This window comes from Tachypleus tridentatus, chromosome 3 (assembly GCF_004210375.1).
Source record: "Tachypleus tridentatus isolate NWPU-2018 chromosome 3, ASM421037v1, whole genome shotgun sequence".
Taxonomy (NCBI): domain Eukaryota; kingdom Metazoa; phylum Arthropoda; class Merostomata; order Xiphosura; family Limulidae; genus Tachypleus; species Tachypleus tridentatus.
Window position 1 is genome coordinate 18,740,576 of NC_134827.1, and position 19,931 is coordinate 18,760,506.

General features: G+C 32.6%; 1 protein-coding gene across 5 annotated transcripts in view; it reads left to right on the plus strand.

Annotated features, from left to right (window-relative positions):
- The window catches only part of Rif1 (Rap1 interacting factor 1), a 92,940-nt gene that overhangs the window by 26,978 nt on the left and 46,031 nt on the right, over positions 1 to 19,931 (plus strand). For all 5 annotated transcript variants that reach the window (XM_076493249.1, XM_076493252.1, XM_076493253.1 and 2 more), the window contains 6 exons: positions 560 to 597; positions 5,975 to 6,078; positions 14,370 to 14,458; positions 15,488 to 15,677; positions 16,558 to 16,650; positions 17,767 to 17,905. In XM_076493249.1, the coding sequence (XP_076349364.1) occupies positions 560 to 597; positions 5,975 to 6,078; positions 14,370 to 14,458; positions 15,488 to 15,677; positions 16,558 to 16,650; positions 17,767 to 17,905 (653 nt within the window). The remainder of the gene's footprint in view (positions 1 to 559; positions 598 to 5,974; positions 6,079 to 14,369; positions 14,459 to 15,487; positions 15,678 to 16,557; positions 16,651 to 17,766; positions 17,906 to 19,931) is intronic.

Below are 19,931 nucleotides of genomic sequence, written 5' to 3' on the forward strand. Positions count from 1 at the left end.
CATGACTTAATATTTTTTATGGATTAATAATAAGGTAAAAATGGCATGCTCTTTAAAATTGCTTTTAACATTACTGTTAGTATGCATGAGACTTAAATGAAACATCAACAACTTTTAAACAAATTTGGTAGATGTGCAGCTCAGTTGTAGACATACATGTTGTACTTTGAAAACATTTGTAGCTAACAGTGTAAAAGGACTTACAACAATTTTGAAATTAAAATGAAATTTTGTGAATGATATTTTCTTTTCATTGAAATTAAATGTTTTTATAAATCTCTTATGTTCTTAACTCTCCCAGTAATTCTTACCTCAACATGCTTTGGCAGTTACCTTCTGCTTGTTGTGTGCTGAAATGTTAAACATCAATGTCTCATTTATAGCGCTATTTATGTATCTATTTTTACAGCTAACTTCTGTTTGTTGTGTTATTTTAAGCACCAGTAGCTTGTTTACACTGTTATTTTGTGTAGCATACTTTGAAAGTTGCCTTCTGTTTGTTGTATATTGATATTTTAAGCATCAGTAGATTGTTTACAATGTTTGTTTTTTTCATCAGGAAACTAAACAAAGTGGTCCAAACAAAGATAATTGAAGGTGAGTGACAGGTTTATGTGTTTTTGGAACAATGTGTACACATAGTATAATACATGTGATTGTCAAGTCTATATCAAAATATTTTATTTAAACAATTTTATAAATAAAATAAAATCTTTATTGTAGTACTAAAGATTACTACTGTTTTGATGGGCATGACCAGATTTAGTTCTGTTTCTTGTCATGAAGAATTAAAATGAAAAACTTACTTAATATGAAACATTCTTGCTACTTTGCTAGTTCTTGTAAATCATGTTAGTTTATTCGAGTAATGTACAATATTATAAAAAAATGTTCATTTAAAAAGTTGGGAATAGGGGTTTTAAAAAATTATAGTAATAAGACAGATAATTTAAAGTGAAAATGCAGTTGTGAAAATAATAAACAAGGTTGAGGTTTGAGACAGTGTTGACATTATTCCTTCAAGCTAAAAATCACTATTTGTCTCCATGTCCAAAAGCTGTGATATTTAAGAGATGCAGCCATCCCTGTGATTGCTTATCCAATGCCTGAAACTGATCATAAATGACAGGCTATATTAAAATGATTTAATGTGAATGATTATATGGCTGCTGTTATTTACTAGTTTGTCAAATACATCTAAAACTACCCTACACGATGTGCAATGACATATTTAGCAATACCAACCAGATTTTATTGCAGTGCTCACAGCTAATTTTGCTGTAGGGTATTGGACAACAAGGAATAATAATAAAGAACAACAAATGTGTGATTCCTATAATGAACCATGGTAGTGGTTCATAATAAATAAGACAAATAAACAATGTCAAAATAAGTTTTTAAAAAGTTGTATTATTAATTACTTACAAATCTGATTTATAAATTGCTAAATAAAATTGATAATAATTACAATTCACTCACTTAATTTGATGATATTAATAGTACCCAAACCATCACTGTTTGTACTGTATTTCCTCTGTTTCGATGAGCCCTTGTATTGTGTTAAAGACTCTTGGTTGTGTTGGATGAAGCAGATATAGTGTAATTATCATTTGCTTTCACCCATGAATTCTTGGAATTTATTTAAAAATGCCAGGTGATGAACTGTTGATAGCACATCTTTCTAGAAAAGTTACATAGGCTTCTGAAATCCCTAAAAACAAAAGTCCATGTTTCAATAAACTAGTTAACTTATAGAAAGCATCAATTTAAAAGTAACCTGTCATTTAATCTTGGGGTAAAGATAATGATAATAGTATTTTAAATAAAAATATTTTTCAATACTTTGTTTATTTAACACTAAGTTTACAGGAACATATTCAAGTTGCCTCTCATCACCAACTCAACACCATCTGTATCAAAACAAAATACCTTTCCAAAACTTAGGTTTCAGATTTCATTTGGATAGAACATCCAAAGTGAATATCAAACATTCTTTTTGATTTAAATATTTATAGATTTTTTTTCACCTTGTCTACAATATTATTAACTATCAGTGATGTCGAGAAAGAGACCCTAACTCATCTATAGACATTCCCAGCAACTAATTAGCAACCCTCATAGAATTCACCACGATGAAGAGAAACTTCATGTTCAACAACCACAACTATATACAAACAAATGGCCTAAGCATGAGCAACCCAGTCACCAGTTTTGGCCAATATTTTTATGACACAAGTTGAAACACAAGCAATTAACACAGCATTACATCCACCACTATACTGGTACAAATATGTAGACGACACGATTGCGGGATTCAGATCTACAGAACACACACTTAATTTTTTTCAATCAAATTAACTCTATACATCCCAAAATTAACTTCACATGTGAACAGGAAGAGCACAATCAAATATCATTTCTTAACCTCAAAATTACAAGAACCGATACACAATTTAAAACAGAAATCTACCAAAAAATCACCCATATGTGACTGCATTCCTTGGGACTCAGCACATGAAACAAAAAAAACAAACTCAACATACTAAGAAACCACATAAACACAGCCATAAAATTGTGCTCACCAGATAAAATTAACAATGAATTAGACAAAATAAAACAATACTTCATCAACATCAATAAGTTTCCTCCACAAACACTAGAAAACATTATATGCACACACCTAAACAAAAAGAAAAATCAACCAACAAAAGTAAATATATCTCGTGAATCAATAAATCACGAAACCATATACTGCTGCATACCATATATTCCCGACATCAGCAGAAAAATAACAAACATTTGGCAAAAACTAGTAACAAAATATGACATTCCAGTCAATACCAAATTTATTCAAAAACCACACACAAAACTAAGGTCTATACTATGTAAAAACTACACTGACAAACACCACACCAACATTATTTATAAAATACAATGTGATAACTGCCACAACTTCTGTATTGGAGAAACAAGTAGAAAAAGGGAAACCAGATTCAAAGAACATAAAAAGTCACCTTCACACGTTTTCAAACACTGCAAGTCAAATAAACACAACATAACCATAGAAAACATTTAAATACTAAATAAAGAAACAAACATAAACAAATGCAAAATTAAAGAAACCGTACTTATACAACAACTCAAGCCCAAAATAAACCAATACAAAGGAACACCTTTATACCTATATTAAAAAATGATATGATAAATAATAAAATAAATAATATAAAATTATATATTCAAACATCTAATACCACCTTTTACATTCTGACACTCACTTACACAACCCCTTTCAAACATGTGGTCAGCTTCCAGTCAGTTACCTCTTTCTTTCTTTGTGAACCTGACGATGATCGAAGAAGGTCGAAATGTTTGCTCCTCTACGTAAAAAATTTTCTCAACCCAAACGAGCCGTTTTTACACATATAATATTATTAACTGTAGCTATTATCATCAACATGTACTGCATGTGATACATTATAATGCAGTGCTTCAAATTAAACCATAAGAAAAATAAACTTACCTTTTAATATTTGCTGAAATAACCTTAAAACATCTTTTCTTTACATGTTTTTACATTTTCACATATAATTTTATTTGATAATCTACCATCCTTTCCTGTCCTTTACCTCAGTTATTTATCACAACACGTGTCAATGGACATCCCTAGCTTATATTTTCAGGGTAGAGAACTTTTAGTCCTCAGCAGATTGTGGTGGCACTTTGGTATTACACCATCTCTTGTGAACCAAGGAGGCATTGGCTTTATATATAGAAAAAGTATTAATCCTTTCAAATATATATATATTTGAAATATATTAATAAATATTAATATAAATATTATATATAATATAAATATTAATATATATATATATATTAAAACATAAGTAACATATGACCAAGTAAAATATAAAACTGAAACCTAAATACAATACAACTATCTAATGTATTTCCAGGTGAGAAATAATGCAAGGTGATGGGAACAATTCAGTAACAATGCTAAGAGCAATTGATCTAGTTCTCTATATATAATTCTTTGCAGCAATTTCAAAAGAAGAATTCAGAGAATGTACTTCAGATAGAGCCCTTTCCATTGGTGTGAACATTAGGTGAATAATTGATTAGTAACTGAGACATTATAACTCACTGGCAGAAAGTGAGTGTGGCATTTGTTAAGAGTTTAGACAAATTTGTTTTTCTTTCTTTAAATGTGTCCTATAGAACTTAATAAAGAACATGCGAACAGACCAATTAGCCTGGTTTGTTCTTTTCTATATGGGAAAGACTAGCATGAGCCATGAACTGTTCACACTACAAAGACAAATTTAACATTTTGTGAACTAGCAGGTCATAAGAGAATGAAACAAAACTTTGAGAATGTTTCCTTTAAAGTTTCTTTTGAAGTAAAGGAATTAAAACTTAGATAATATAAAACTTTGAACTATAGTGTGAAGTTTAATTCTGATTTGATTGACAAACATTGATCATGAAACAGCTAAATTTAAATTAAAATGTAACTAATTAAAATCATGTAACATACAGAAAAAAGGACAACATGAGAAAGGAAACTGAAACTGAAATCTGGTCATATTCCAAGTGTAATTCTTGTGCACCTTTTGTTTTGGTACATTCTGATTTTCAGGTATCAGTAAAAAAGTAATAAATGTCATACAATGAAATCTGTTGAAATAACAGTCAACGTTTGTTAATGTGTGTGTTAAAACAGTATTGTGTTTTATTGAGGGAGGGATATACTAAAACAAACAAAAATTTGCTTTGACAAATTTTCAATATAATTCAAAAATAAAAACATTTAAACAACAAATATTTAAAACCAAAACAAGTTCAGGTTCAAAGAAACTGACCATAAAAAAGGGGGGGGGGAGCCTGGGTTTCCATTAAGAGATCATCCGATTACTTTCTGTCAAGAGTGAGAGTCTAAAAAAAAATATAACGATTGAAAATGGAAAATTTAATTATTGTCATTCAGAAGCACTAGAGCTGACAATTTTTTCATATTCATAATAATAGCTATCAGTGGTACCTTTTCAATCATGAAAGATGAGGGTGGTGTAGATATATTTTACTTTTTGAGAAATAAGATTAAAAAAAATTACAAGGAGCTATTTTTGTAATAATATGTTACCCCCTGAATAAATTATTAAAAGTGCATAAGTTTCTTCTTTCAACAGAAGACATCAAACTATCCTAAACTTTACATAATGTTATGTTTTTTAGTGTTTTAATGTTTTTCTTTAAATGAGATGTTATAATTACCAGGTGTTTTTCTTCTACATACAGTTACTGTGCACAGAACATAATATTAACAATATTCAACAGTTATAGATATGGCTGTTTTACTAGAATAGAACAAATTATTGGAAGGAACAAACTATATTTTGTAAGCTAAATTTGAAACTAGTGTTCAAACCATAAGTTACAGTATGTTCTTTTTTTAATGTTGCTGTAGTTAACAATATGGGTTACAGTGTTCTGTATGTACAGTTTTTATTGTGTGTTTTTATAATAAATATTATTTTTGCATTGTTAGCTTATTGGAAAAATATAGGACTAACATAAATCTTCTAAAATTGCCAAACCTCATAACACATTATTGGGATTACAACCAAAAATATTGTTAACAGTTAGTTTGCTCAAATCATGAAACAAAGCATCATAATTATTATGAGAAAGAATTTACGAACAGTATAATTATTAACTATACCCATTGCTGGGTGTATTTTTAGTTTTGTTCTATGTAGGGAGTAACTTTGATCAGAAGTTAATTAAAACATTAACAGCAATTTATTTCTTTAAACTTGCTTTGTAAAATTATCTTTGAGGTTAGAAGTACTGATTTTGTTTTTCTGTCAACATTACACATTTAGGTAGACTTTTATAAGGGCACAGAGGTAAAAATAAAGTTTAGAAAACTAATAGTAGTAGTTTTTATTATGTGATAATTAATTTTTTCCAGCTCTGTGTAAACTGAGTGTTCAAACTGAAGATAAAGTCATTTGCAGTACAATTTTATGGTGTCTCTCCAAAATTCAGCTTTCCTCTGAGGTATACAAAGAAAAGGTGAGAATTTATATTCCATGAAAAAAATAGGAACAACTAAGCTGCTCAGAGATCAACAGCAGCTAGTTCAAATTCTGTAATTCTTTTTCCTTTAGCTTATTAGTTTTCTTATTCAGATTATAAATTATAGCTATAATATTTGTGTAATTATTAAAATTGTTTCTATTTTAATAGTGTATCTAGATTCAACAACTAAAAATAGTAACTTATTATACCAGTACTTTTGTGACATCAAAAGTTATAACTGAATAGTAATACATGAGGTTTTCTATGTTAAAGTGAAACACCAAGTGACTTAATATTTCAAAGTATGCTCTTATGCATAATTGGTATTTTGTTTTTCTATTTTAAGTCCCTCAGTGTGGATTCCTGTACGTTGTGAGGGGACCTCCTAGAGAAGGTTCTATTCTTTCAATTTACCTCCTCTGGGATCTAAACATCATCCACCAACATGTTTGCTGTGCATGGTGACCTGTGAAGGGGAGGAGAGGAGGGGTCCAACCCTAACACACCACTTTGGCCTTGAATTCCTGTAAACGGGTGGCCCCTCTTGGGTCAGTTGGTTGGTTCATTTGGACTAGCGTTAACCAAGTACCAGTGTTGGATGTTCTCAACAGGTGTTGTGGACATTGTATCTGATGCTGGTGTCTGGGAATAGTGCTCACGAAACCCTGGCATTGCTGCAGTGTCCTTGTTTAACATTGTAGTGCATCCCCTTGTGGGGCTCCATGGTGAGTGGGCATTGAAATATTCCTTTTTTTATTATGGATCCTCCAAATAAAATAGTGAAAAACAGTCTATAGGTAAACGACCTCATCTTGAAGATTCTGAGCAGCAATCTTCAACATCTGTAACACCTATTGTACCTCATTTTCTCATTCTACATTCACTTTCAGACAAACCTTTAGGGCAAATGTCTCCCTTTTTCATTCAAAAGGAGATAGAGGGACTTGCCAGCTCTCCAAAGTCAGGAAAGAAGCTTTGATCTGGTGACATATTGGTTGAAACATCCACATCCCAACATAGTGAACTCCTCTTGCATTCAAAGGCAATTGGGGAAAAACCTATTGAGGTTACACCTCGTGCTACTTTGAATTCATCTCAAGGAGTTATCGTTAAGAGGGATTTGAAGAACATCCCTGAGTCAGAGATTCTCATTGTTTTCTCCACTCGAGAACGTTCTGCAGTGAGGCATATCTCCACTCGCAAAGGTAGAATTACATGCTGACCAGTATCCTCATTCTGACACTTCCATCACCACATCCACCTGCCACCATCAAGGCAGATTATCTTAATTGCAGGGTACGGCCATACATTCCAAACCCTCTCCGATGTTTCCAGTGTCAGTGGTTTGGTCGCTGAAAGACATCATGATGTGGTTCCTTGATGTATGCTTGTTGCAGTGGCAAGGACCATGATGCCTGTGAGTGTGAAACGGACCCTCGTTACATCAGTTGCAATGGCTGTCACCCATCCTACTTTCATTTTTGCCCTAAATGGTTGGAAGGAAAAGAGATGCAGCATTTTAAAATGATTCATAACATTATCTATCATGAGCCTTGAACATTGCCGTCCATTGCTTCATTTCAGACGTATGCTGCTGCACTTCGTTTCACTACTACAGTGGGAGTGTAGATGGATCACTCTGTGCTTTCAAAAGAATCGTTTTCAAAACAAATGAAAAGTCTTTTGACCTCCATAGTTAAAAAAATTTGAATCAATTTCAGCACCCATCTCTGTTTCTTACATACATTCCAGCAAATCTGAAGATCCACATCCTTTGGTTACAGGTACAGGCATTTACCCGGATACATCTTCTCCCATCCCAAGATGCGAAACAATCATTCGTTCATGTCCTCATTCACTGGAATCCTCTTCCAACAGCAAAGACCTGCCCAGTCGACCCAGGGCAGGATCCATGTATGAAGATAGACCTCCTTCGAATAAAGACAGTAAAGAAAAAAGATTTGGTCATAAACAGAAGGGTTCTCCACCCAGTTCGCCTACATGTAAATAAAAATGGCCACTTTGATACAATGGAACTGTTGAGTTTTATGTTCTAATCTGAATGACATTAAAACACTGATTGCTTCCTACCATCGTGTATGTCTTTCCTTTCAGGAAACATTTCTGAAACCTGCTGATACAGTCATCTTTCAGCGATTTTCTTTGTACAGAAATAACAAGCTGTGTGATGGACGAGTGCATGGAGGGGTGGCAATGTTGGTTGATCAGCATGTGCCCACCCTGTCTTTGCCACTCGACACACCCTTGGAAGCCGCAGCCATCCGTGTTTCCTTGGGTCATACCATCACTGTTTGTTTTCTCTATCTGTCACCTGGAGAGACATATCAATCAGATCTTGATGCTTTCATTGAGCAGTTGCCATCTCCCTTTTTCATCCTGGGGGACTTTAATAAACATTATTCCCTCTGGGGTAGTGCAGAAATTGATAGGAGGGTTCGCTCTATAGTGCATATGTTCTCTGATCACAACCTTTCTCTTTTCAATACTGGTTCTTCTACTTACCATCATGCACCTAGTCAATTTTTTACTGCTATTGATCTCTCAGTTTGTTCCTCTTCACTATTCTCCCATTTTTCTTGGAGGGTTTACAATAATCTACAAGGCAGTAATCATGTTCCTATAATTTTGAGAAATACTGGCTATGGTCGATGCTACTTGACCCACATGCCATGGTGGAAGCTGGATCATGCAAACTGGTCTTCTCACTGCTCTTGCAGAACTTAATCCTGCCATTGTCTGTGAGCCATCAATAAATTATTGTGTGGCATCAGTAACTGTATTATACAAGCAGCCGCTCAGTGTATTCCTAAAACCTCGACTTGTTTCCACTATATCCTCATCCATGGTGGAATCCTACCTACCACATGGCACAGAAGGCTCAAAACGAGCCTGGGATACTTTCCATAGATATCCCACACTCTTGAACCGCATTGCTTTCCAGCGAGCCCTGCACATGCAGCAGCTGCTCAGTGTATTCCTAAATCCTTGACTCATTTTCCACTATATCCCTGTCCATGGTTGAATCCTGCCTACCACATGGCATAGAAGGCTTAAAAATGAGCCTGGGATACTTTCTGTAGATATCCCACACTCTCAAACCGCATTGCTTTCCAGTGGGCCCTGCACATGCTCATTGGGTAAGATGTCAAAGCCAGAAGGAATCTTGGATTAAGTACACAACCAGCATATTCTCTACCACCAGTTCCAAAGTAATTTGGTGCAACATTCGAAAGGTCAGTGGGCAATATCACTCTGTCCTCCTCTCGATCTTGCTGTCTGATGGCCAGGAAGTGCCTGATACCCAGAGCATTGCCGATACTCTAGGTGAAATCTTTTGCCAGGTATCTAGCACTTCTGCCTCTTCTTCCACCTTCTTAGCTATCAAGACTCAAGCAGAGCAATCGCCTCTTTCCTTTCGAGCTGATTGTCTCTATGACTATAATTTTCCTTTTACATTGGTGAAACTCAAACTGGCCCTTCATCAGTCTGACAGTACATCAGTTGGACCTGGTGATATATGCTATGAGATGCCGTGCCATCTATCTCCTGCTTCTCTTGCTATTATTCTAATTGTTTTTAAATTGATCTGGCAGGAGAATGTTTTTCCTGATGTCTGGCACCAGGCTATTGTCCTGCCTTTCTCAAAGCCTGGGAAGGATCCCAAGATTCCTTCAAACTACCATCCAATTGCTTTGATGAGCTGTCTCTAAAATCTTAGAGGATGGTTCATGCTTGTCTTGTTTGGTTCCTCGAATCAAACAAGCTCATCTCGCCCACCCAGTGTGGGTTCCGACAGCAGCGCTCCACCATGGACTACCCGATTCGACTTGACACATCAATCAGAGAAACCTTTCTCAAACGACAACATTTTGTATCAATATTCTTTGACATTGAGAAGGCTTATGACACAACATGGAGGTGAGGCGTTTCGTGAGACCTCCATACATATGGGTTACGTGGCCATCTACCCATGTTTATTAAAAAAATTTTAATGGACAGGATATTCCAAGTTCGTGTGGGTTCGACACTTTCCCATTTTTTTGTACAGGAACTTGGAGTCCCTCAAGGCTGTGTATTGTGTGTTACACTCTTTAGTATAAAGATAAATGCCATCACTGAACAACTCCCTCTCACTGTTGTGAATGGGCTGTATGTCGACAACTTTCACATCTCATGTCAGTCGTTGAATATGAGGTACATTGAGCGGCAGCTACAGAGTGCCATCAATTGTTTACTGAAGTGGATCACAGCAAATGGCTTTACCTCTCTCTCTCTAAAACCATTTTTCATGCACTTTTGCTGCCAACGGGGTATTCACCTTGATCCTGAACTTCGTATTGGTAAAGTTGTGCTGCCTGTAGTCTCTGAGACAAAGTTCTTGGGGCTTATCTTTGACTGTAAGGTAACCTTTATACCACACATCAAGCAGCTGCAGGTCAAATGTACAAGAGCACTGAACATTCTCCATGTCCTCTCTACCACCACTTGTGGAGAGGATCGATGTTCTATGCTAAAAATATATCGTGCTTTTATTCTATTGAAACTAGACTATGGATCATTGGTCTATGGCTCTGCCAGACAATCGGCCTTAAAGATGCTAGACCCTATTCATCATCAAGGACTTTGGCTTTTCACTGGGGCTTTCTGCACTTCCCCAGTTCATAGCTTATACCTAGTCTCATGAACCTTCATTGCACCTTCGCCGTTTGCAATTGTCTTTACTATATGTATCAAAACTTCGTTCCTTACCAAAGCATCCCACCTGGGCATTTGTTTTCCTTCCTCGATGGGCCATGCTTTTTCAGACCAGACAGTCTGCCATTGCTCCTTTTAGCTTTCGTATCCAGGCGCAGTTGGATGAATTGGGTCTGTCCTTGGATAACATTGCTGAATCCCTGGTCAGCCCATTCCACCATGGCTTCTTACAGTTCCCAATTGTGACCTATCTTTAAGTCATCTGAGAAAAGTATACACTCCTGATTGGAAATACTGTCTGCTATTTGCTGAACATCTTTTGAACCATCCTTCCATTCCTGTTTATATAGATGGTTCGAAATGAGGTGACTGTGTGGGTTCTGCAATGGTTTGTTGTGGTTCAGTGGTTGCATGCTGAATCCCCTCTACAGCTTCTGTGTTCACTGCTGAACTATATGCCATTTCACTTTCCCTGGATCACATAGAAGCTAAGCAGTATTCGAACTGTATGATTTATACTGACTCACTTAGTTCTCTACTGGCCCATGAATCGCTTCACGTTGGTTCATACCCTGTTCTCGCCTATATTCAAAACCGATTGGCCCATTTCTCTTTAACATCTACTTCTATCCAGTTTTTCTGGATACCAGGCCACGTTGGTTTCACAGGAACGAGCTCACCGACACTGCATCTAAGTTTGTCTGTTCTGGCACTATCATCACTGTTCCTGTCCCATACATGGACTATGGTCCTGTATTCAAGGCTCGGGTCCATACCAGCTGGCAGTCAACTTGGAGTGAGCAACACGAAAACAAGCTTTTCCAAATAAAACTATATTGGACTTTGGCCGTCTTGTTATCGTAAGGATTGGAAAGAGGAAGTTGTTCTACCTAGACTATGCATTGGTCACAGTTTTTAACTCATTGTTTTCTTTTATCTGGAGCTGATGCACCAGTATGTAGTTTGTGTCACACTCAGATCACAATAAGCCACATTTTACTTTCATGTCATCGTTGTGATTCACAACAATGACACCATTTTAAGCATGTTCTGTCCCAAGATTTGTGCATAACTTTAGACAGTGTTATTGGTGATGATGACACTGTCCAACTTAGTAATGTTTTTAGTTTTTTAAAGGCCATTAATCTTTTTAATGCCATTTAAATGTTTAATATTTACTTTACACATTTTTAATGTGGCTCCTTTTTAAAAATCACAGTTCATTTAATTCAGATTGAAATTAGAAACTGGCTGTAACATTAGTAACTCGAAACCAGGACTGGAAAGGTCAACTTCAGGTGACTGATGGTGGTTTCTGTACTTACCTGTTAGTCTTCCTGGTGAGTTATGATTATTACAGTCACTCTACAGAAAGTCCTTTACAAATTGTATTACTGTAGTTTTTCTCTTAACACTGTAAAATAGATGTAAACATTGGTTTTATCCTGTTTATGTTGTTTTTTAAAACTTTATTTTGTTTTACCTTAATTTCCTTTTATGAATTTTATTAAATTTCATTTAATTTTAACTTTTTACTGGGTGTTTGACACAGATAGCCTAGCTGCTTTGTGCCATAAAACACCAACTCAACCAACCAACTACTTTAAGTTAAATTTTTTTACATGGCATTTTTTATGCCCCTATAAAATTGAATACCAAACAATTAAACATAAATTAATTATAACAAGTGAAATAATTTTACATATTTTATCATTCATTGAGTAAGTAAACAGTCATTGTCCAAGTCATGCTTAGAATAAGTGATATTCTGTTTTATAATTGTCTACTCCTTTTAATCTGTGTGACTTTTCTGTTAATTTAGCTATTTTATGATATAGAGAATATTTAAATTAGCTGGTATTATAAGTGGATTAGTGTTTGAGTAAATTGTTTGGTGTATATATATATATATATATTTGTGTAGCAAATAGCTTTTAAGTTAACACTTTTGCTATGGGCTCTGCATAATATACAAAAGTTCATCTACATATTTGCTCACATTAAGTATTCCTTCCATAACTTTTATTACAGTATGTGCATCTTCACAAAATTTAGGATATTTGTAGTACAGATAACAAGCTTTTTATACACAAAAAAAATAGATTTTTAGTGACATGTTTTGTTAAAAATTTGTGAAAATAGTCCATTTCATTACTAATATGAGTACAAAGTGATTTCATGTTACGATTAAGAAAACTATTCTTCATCCCAAAAATCTCAAATGTTTGTTTTCAGTAAGACTTCATATCTTATATTATTTTCTATACCTTCATTACATAGGGTCTTTTATTTGACCAACCTCAAAACCAATACAAAAAAATAGGGAAATATAGACTATGCTTTTTTTCATGTTGCAATGACTACATGTTATAACATCAAAATACAAATATTCAGTCAAAGTCTCATAATGCTATGTATTTATATATATTGACCTTTCAGTCATGTCTATCTGACATTGCACAACTTGCATTGGTGCATTGTATGTGTACTTGTGTTATGTAGCCAGTATTTTAAAACTGACCTTAAGTCTTCCCATTCTTGGCTGTGTTTTAATGGACTAGTATTTTGTAATATATAGTCATGTTTCACCTATTATACATTATATGTGCATATAGATTATTATTGCTCAGAAATAAATTATCAAAATATTGAAAAATAAGTCAAGAAGTAGAGCAATCAGTTATCTCTTCTTGCTACGACCTTTGAACTCAGTTGCTGATGGATACAGGTTGCTTCGTCTTGTTAACTTTCACATGTGGAAGATATCAAACAACTATTGATTTATGTTTTAAATATACAGTCAAATAATCAAAAACCATAAATAACTACTGATACCATATAATTCTACTATAATTTATTAAGGTTAGTAACTAAGATGTATTTAGATTTTAAAAAATATATGAATTTTCAAACAGACTAAAGACAACTTCATGGAATCTCGATTCTAAAGAATGTGGTACCCTTTTCACAGATTTAAATGGTTGAAAAAACACAGAGACATTCTGAGCTGTCATTTGGTTATTCACATTTGATATATTGTAGTAAGAGTATATAAAGGACCATTTCATTTAAAAAAAAATGGGAGAAGTTAAACGGGAGGCCACCATGTTTGATTTAGTACATGAACTGTATCTCAGCAAAATAAAAAGTTACAAGGTTCTTTATAATCTAGCTTGTCAATATTAGTTATCCAGATTTGTAGGAAACTATTGACATGATATTTTGATATCACAAACATCTCATTTTAAACAATGCTGCATTGAACACTGAAATATGTATTTAGGTGTGTTCTTTTAATAATTACTTTTAAATTAAAAATTAACCTGTCGGTACATTTAAAGTGTGAATTATAGTTTATAAATACTAGATACAAAAATTGTATATTTTGTTTTTTCTGTGATAGAAAATGATAAAGAAATTATGACCTTAGTCTGATTTTTTTTAAAACCTATTTTCATTTTTCAATGACATTTACCATCTTTCAAATTCTTGTTCTGGATTTTCCATGTCATTATTCTTTTGTGACTTTTTGTTTCTTTCCATTTGTGAAATTTTTCTAATTATCACAGATAGAAAATCTTCTTTCTTGTGTGGATCATGGCATCAGTCATCGAGATTCTGCAACTGTTTTGTATGGTGCTTGTGAGTTGCTAATGAGGTATATAAGCCTTTGAAAATTAAAATACTTATTTTTGCTAATTATTTTTTTAGTTTTGTTTTACACGCTCACATGTACGTGTTGTTTAAACTTAGAAGTCGAGGTAGAAATGTGTGAATAGAATTATTAATTTTGATGTTGAATGTTAGTTTTATAGTAAATGTTTATATATAAGCTTTGTTACATATAAATTTTGTTATTAATTTTAACTTAGAAGTTAATTAAATGTTGTTAAGTATTAAATTTATGATATTTGCCACTTAGATTCATACACACAATTTTCTGTCTTAACACAAATATTGGTTCATATATGAGAGTTTTACAAACTATACTGAGTCTTCAATCTATTCTGGAACTGAATATTTTATTGACGGTCCATGATGAGCAAAATAATTCTGAGTTGATATTGTTACACCTTGCTTGAGCTAGCTTAGTTGTCTTTTCTTGGCTGGTCTCCTATTTGTTTACAAGCTTACTTTTTACCATCGAAGATATTTAATGCCTTCTTAGAAATGCAAACATCTGAAGTTAATTCACTGAAGTTGAACATTTTGTAGCATTCAAAATCTGTAATGTTTCTGGTCAAATTTTGTCGTTTTCTGATTAATAAGCATTAATCATACTTGTAGCTTCTGAGGCTTATAGTATACTGACTCTACCTGACCAATAATATTCTGTCTCTTGGTCTGTCAGTTTTTATCTACCAGTCACATGAAGTTCTCGAACACTTAACAATGTTCACAAATATGCTGGTATTTTAGTGAAACAAGTATTGTTGAATCTTACTCTGAAGAGTCTCCTACAAATTTGGAAAACAGGCAGGACCTGTGCTATACATATTGAACAATATATGTTGCATGCATCAAACTAAAACAAATGCATAATGGTAAATTCATTACAGTGTGCATCTTATATTTTTAAATTGTTGGTGCAGATTGTATTTCTAGTGCTTCTTGCAAGGAGGTTATTGATATAATATTATCAGTGTACAAAAGTGTGGGGATCATAAAAAAGTTTTGGTTTTTGCAGACTTGTAAATGACTATTACACTGAACTTGCATCCCATATTGCTAAATGGGGACACTTGGTGTTTATTCCATTGTGTCATCCTGCAATAAAAATCCAAGGACTTGCCTCTACCATCTTGGAAAACACAATTACAACTATAGCCTCTAATTCAGAAGTTGTTGGGCCAGCTCTTACAACTCTTCTCACCAGTGTAAGTTATCAAATTTTTGAAATAAACTATTGAAGTGTTTAGTATGATTCATAAATTCAGTGTTACTGCTATGAGAGAATAAGTTAAAATATTCTTGAAACAGTAGATGTTCTGGGTATTAACACAAAGATATAACATAGTTTAAGTGAAATTTAAATTTGAACAGTAACATTTGGTGGAAGTATAAGGTAGTTTTGAAAGAAATTGTAACATATTGAGTAGGATCATAGATGTGTTTGATTACATAGACTTAAACATAGCAGATTTAGTGCAGTTTGGTACTTTCAATAGATTATTTGTCTATTCTGATAAACCAGCTGTATTCATAATTATGGGTGTTATTAATATAATAGTGAGGTCTATGCACAATGATTGAATGTAAAAAAAAAATTAACACAACGTTTGGTTTATGAATGGTATTAAAACATTAAGTTTATGACAGTTTCAATTTCATTGTATCTGAGAACAGTTTGGTATGGGTATTAAGATTTGTTGATAAGCAGAGAAAAATGTTTCGACCTTCCTGGGTCAGCTTCATGTTAAATCATTCTGAGATACGTTTTTATATTAAGTGGGTTTCTCGTCATCAAGAATTTCAGTTTCATTTGTTGGACGTAACAGTTTTATGCATTGATAACATAGTGAAGCAACAGTAGGTCCTTTTAATATTTCATTTACATATGTTTGTTACATTATAATATAATTGTGTAGACACTTTAGTCTTTGTCGAGAAGTTTTATGCATTGATGAAGCATTATTTAACCACAAATAGATTGCTAGAAAAAGCTGTTATATTTTAGTTATGTAGAAATAATTCTTTTCTGCTTGTTTCTTTTGAACTCGTGTACTAAGTGTAGTAAAAACAAAATTCTTGTTTCAGCATTTGCTTAAAGACATGTTGGAGTTATTCAAGAATAAACAAGAGCAACATGTTTTAAAGATCTGGGGATATGTTGTTAGAGTGATGGGAATAGTAAGTGTAATTTTGTTTTTATTATAAATTTGGAGGTGTGGAATCATTAGATACAGAAAATTAAAGAACTTGGGAAATGGTGAAGTGCAGTTATTACTCAGTATATGTTTGTGTACATGCTAGATATATATACACACGCAGTCTCCCAGGTGAGTTGGGTAACACAGTATAAACATATTTTGCTTCTGTGATTGTCACATTAATATTAATACAGTTTGCATATAAAACATAAAGAAAAAAATCACTTTAATTTTATGTTTCAAAAATAAGTAACTTGCAGTGACTCAAAAAAAACTTTTACTTTTGAAAACTTGTGTCTGTACATGTTGTTAATAAAACTAATCATGAAAGAAACCCTGGAAAACTTATTTTATAATAGGGAAAATACAGTGATACAAAATAGAAAACAGATTATGTATAATGATATTAATATGCTTATGAAGGATAAAAAAAAATTAAAATTAGAAAGAGCTGTGTTATAAATACTTTTCAATACTATTATGGATTTACAAAAGTTGTTTTATGTCGGTGTTGAACTAGCATTAGGTGATTTACATAAAATGATTAGAACAGAAATAAATTCAACTTGGAGGAAAGTACTTAAATGTCATAAGTGAACTATGAGACAGTTATAACAAAAAATAATATTTAAACAAAATGTTTGTTTCAATGTTGCATCTCCCCACAAAAGTCTGAAGGCTTTTAACACTAAAAATGATTTTAGATATTTGTAGTAGGCACAAAACAGGTAGCCAAATTTCTAGCATTTTGCTTAACAACATGACAGTGTAGAAATATATCTTGAGGATTATTAAATTTACCTATGTAAATGTTGCATACACATAGTTTTAAAATAGTTTAATCATAAATCTATGAATTTTTTTCTAAAACTAAACTCTTTACATGTATGCACACACACACACACACACACACACACACACACACACACACAAGTATGTATTTATACAAACATACATAAATTACTTGTTCTTTTGTTTGTACTGGTTAGTATATTGGGATAGTTAATTACTATTAGCAATGAGACTTATTTTTAAATTAGAGGTTCAAAATGTTATTTTTTTGATGTCACTTAAGTATTTATTTTCTGTTACACAGAATCTTCATAAGGGAAAGTCACTAATGAATGCTCTTCTTGAAGTCATTGAAAGAGGATTCAAATCAAATATTGTGGAAGTTAAGATTTCTGCTTTAACTGCATGGAAGGAACTGATTGATAATTTTGCTCTAAATGCTGGTGAGTTGGATTATTGCAGTTTGTTCTTTAACTCTCAACATGGGCTTGTTCAATTTTGTCAGCCACATGACATCCTTGTAGTTTAAAAACGTCTATAGATTTGACACTTTTAACTTTCAATATAGGGTGTATATTTTCACAAAATTTGTCAGTCTATCAGTTAACATTACAAGTCTTTCACATGCAAAAATAATTTTTTATGAAGTATTTTCAATAAACTAAAATAAAAATGTATTCATTAATATATTAAATATTTATTTTGAATAACTTACATGAAAAGTAATTTTCATCTTAAGATTAAAAATCTTTCCTCATCTCAAAAAACTCAAATTTCTTTTGTGTAATCCCTAAAACCTTCTAAATACATTTTAAGCTTGCAACAGTATACATCTATTTATAATTAAATGTTATTGTTTTATTGTTCTTTGAACTGTATCTACTGCTATCTACTCAATTATAAGTTATAAATCATTTGGGGAATGTGCAGCTCACTTTATATTATGAATTGCTTGCATGTGTGGCTCGTGAAACATTGTTATATTATTTATTTTATCTAATATAACCTGAAGTGAACTAAAATGTTCCTTATTTTTACAATTTAGTTACTTTGATAATAATAATAATAAAGAATAAATGTGAAAACCAAAAAGTACTTTATTTCTTGTAAGTTGAGTGTCCTCAACAATCAACCCTACTTTTTTATATTGATGGAAGTAATGCAATAAATAATTTTTATTTAATTGGATAATATGCCAAAAATCTTAGACTAATAACATGCAAAATGAAAGTAATTTCCTGTAACTTTCAACATTTTTCTGGCTTTCTAACTGTATGAAAACAGTTGATAATAAATGCATCCAAACTACTTATTAACCTTTCAACTGAAATTAAGGCTGTACTCTTAAGTGACACTGATCATCTTCTGTTCATATCACAAAATTATGTAATACATTATTTGATGGATGAAAACCTTTACTTTCTATTGATTACAGGTAATATATAATTAAATGTAACTTAGTAAATCCAGAAAGGGAGAATGTGACAGGTGGGTGTGGATTTGATTTTTTATTTAGTATCTCTATAACCAAACAGAATTGAAGGCTACAAAATTATGGTTTGTATGAGCAAAGGAAAGTTTGTAGTTGATAATTTGTTTAATTTTGTACTTTTTTGGAGGGGTGGTGGACAAAATGGAGAACATGCTAGAGAAAATTGAGGATTTTGTTTGATATTGCCTTGTATAATTAAGAACCTAAAACTTGTATACTTTTAAAATATGGATTAATAGCTTAGATTTTATGCTATACTAATTTGTATAACATAAGAAAAAGTAGTTTAAGAAAGTTTTGAATGTAAGAACTAAAACTGTCATGTGCAGTAAAGAACACCTGTGGCTAGAGGGTTTATACAAGTTTATAATTCATTGTTCCCACTTAAAAGCTGTAGAATGTACACAACACAATGTATTTTTTTTAAATTCTCTATTTGTGTAAAGCTTCAGTGAAAATTTTAACACTGTATTTCACTAATTTTCTACTTTAATAAATCATTATTCTACTGCAAATGATTATTGCAAGAATCAGAAACTGAGAAAAATGATTTATCAGGTAAGTCTGTGTAATATATGGTGAATATAATGGTAAAGCATTATGTTAGTAAGGGAAAAAAACAGCTTTGAAGCTTCGCATAAATATAATTACTTTTTTACAAGAAAACATTTTTTGTGGTATATTTTATAGGAATTAATTGAACAGATCCATACTGTTTAGATGTGCAAATACAATAGTGTCATGCAAGCAGAACAGATTTGTTCAGAAGTATGACGGTATCACCAAAACAGTATAGATTTTTAAATACACAATTATAGCTTTATATCACTGAAACAAAAACTTGCTTTAATTAATTTTATGAAATTTTGAATAGTTTAGAAAATGTTGTAAGAATACAATTAAACTTTCTTATACTATCACATGAAATCCCAAGAATGAAATGTTAGATAAATTTGGTAAGTATGCTCAGATATGAT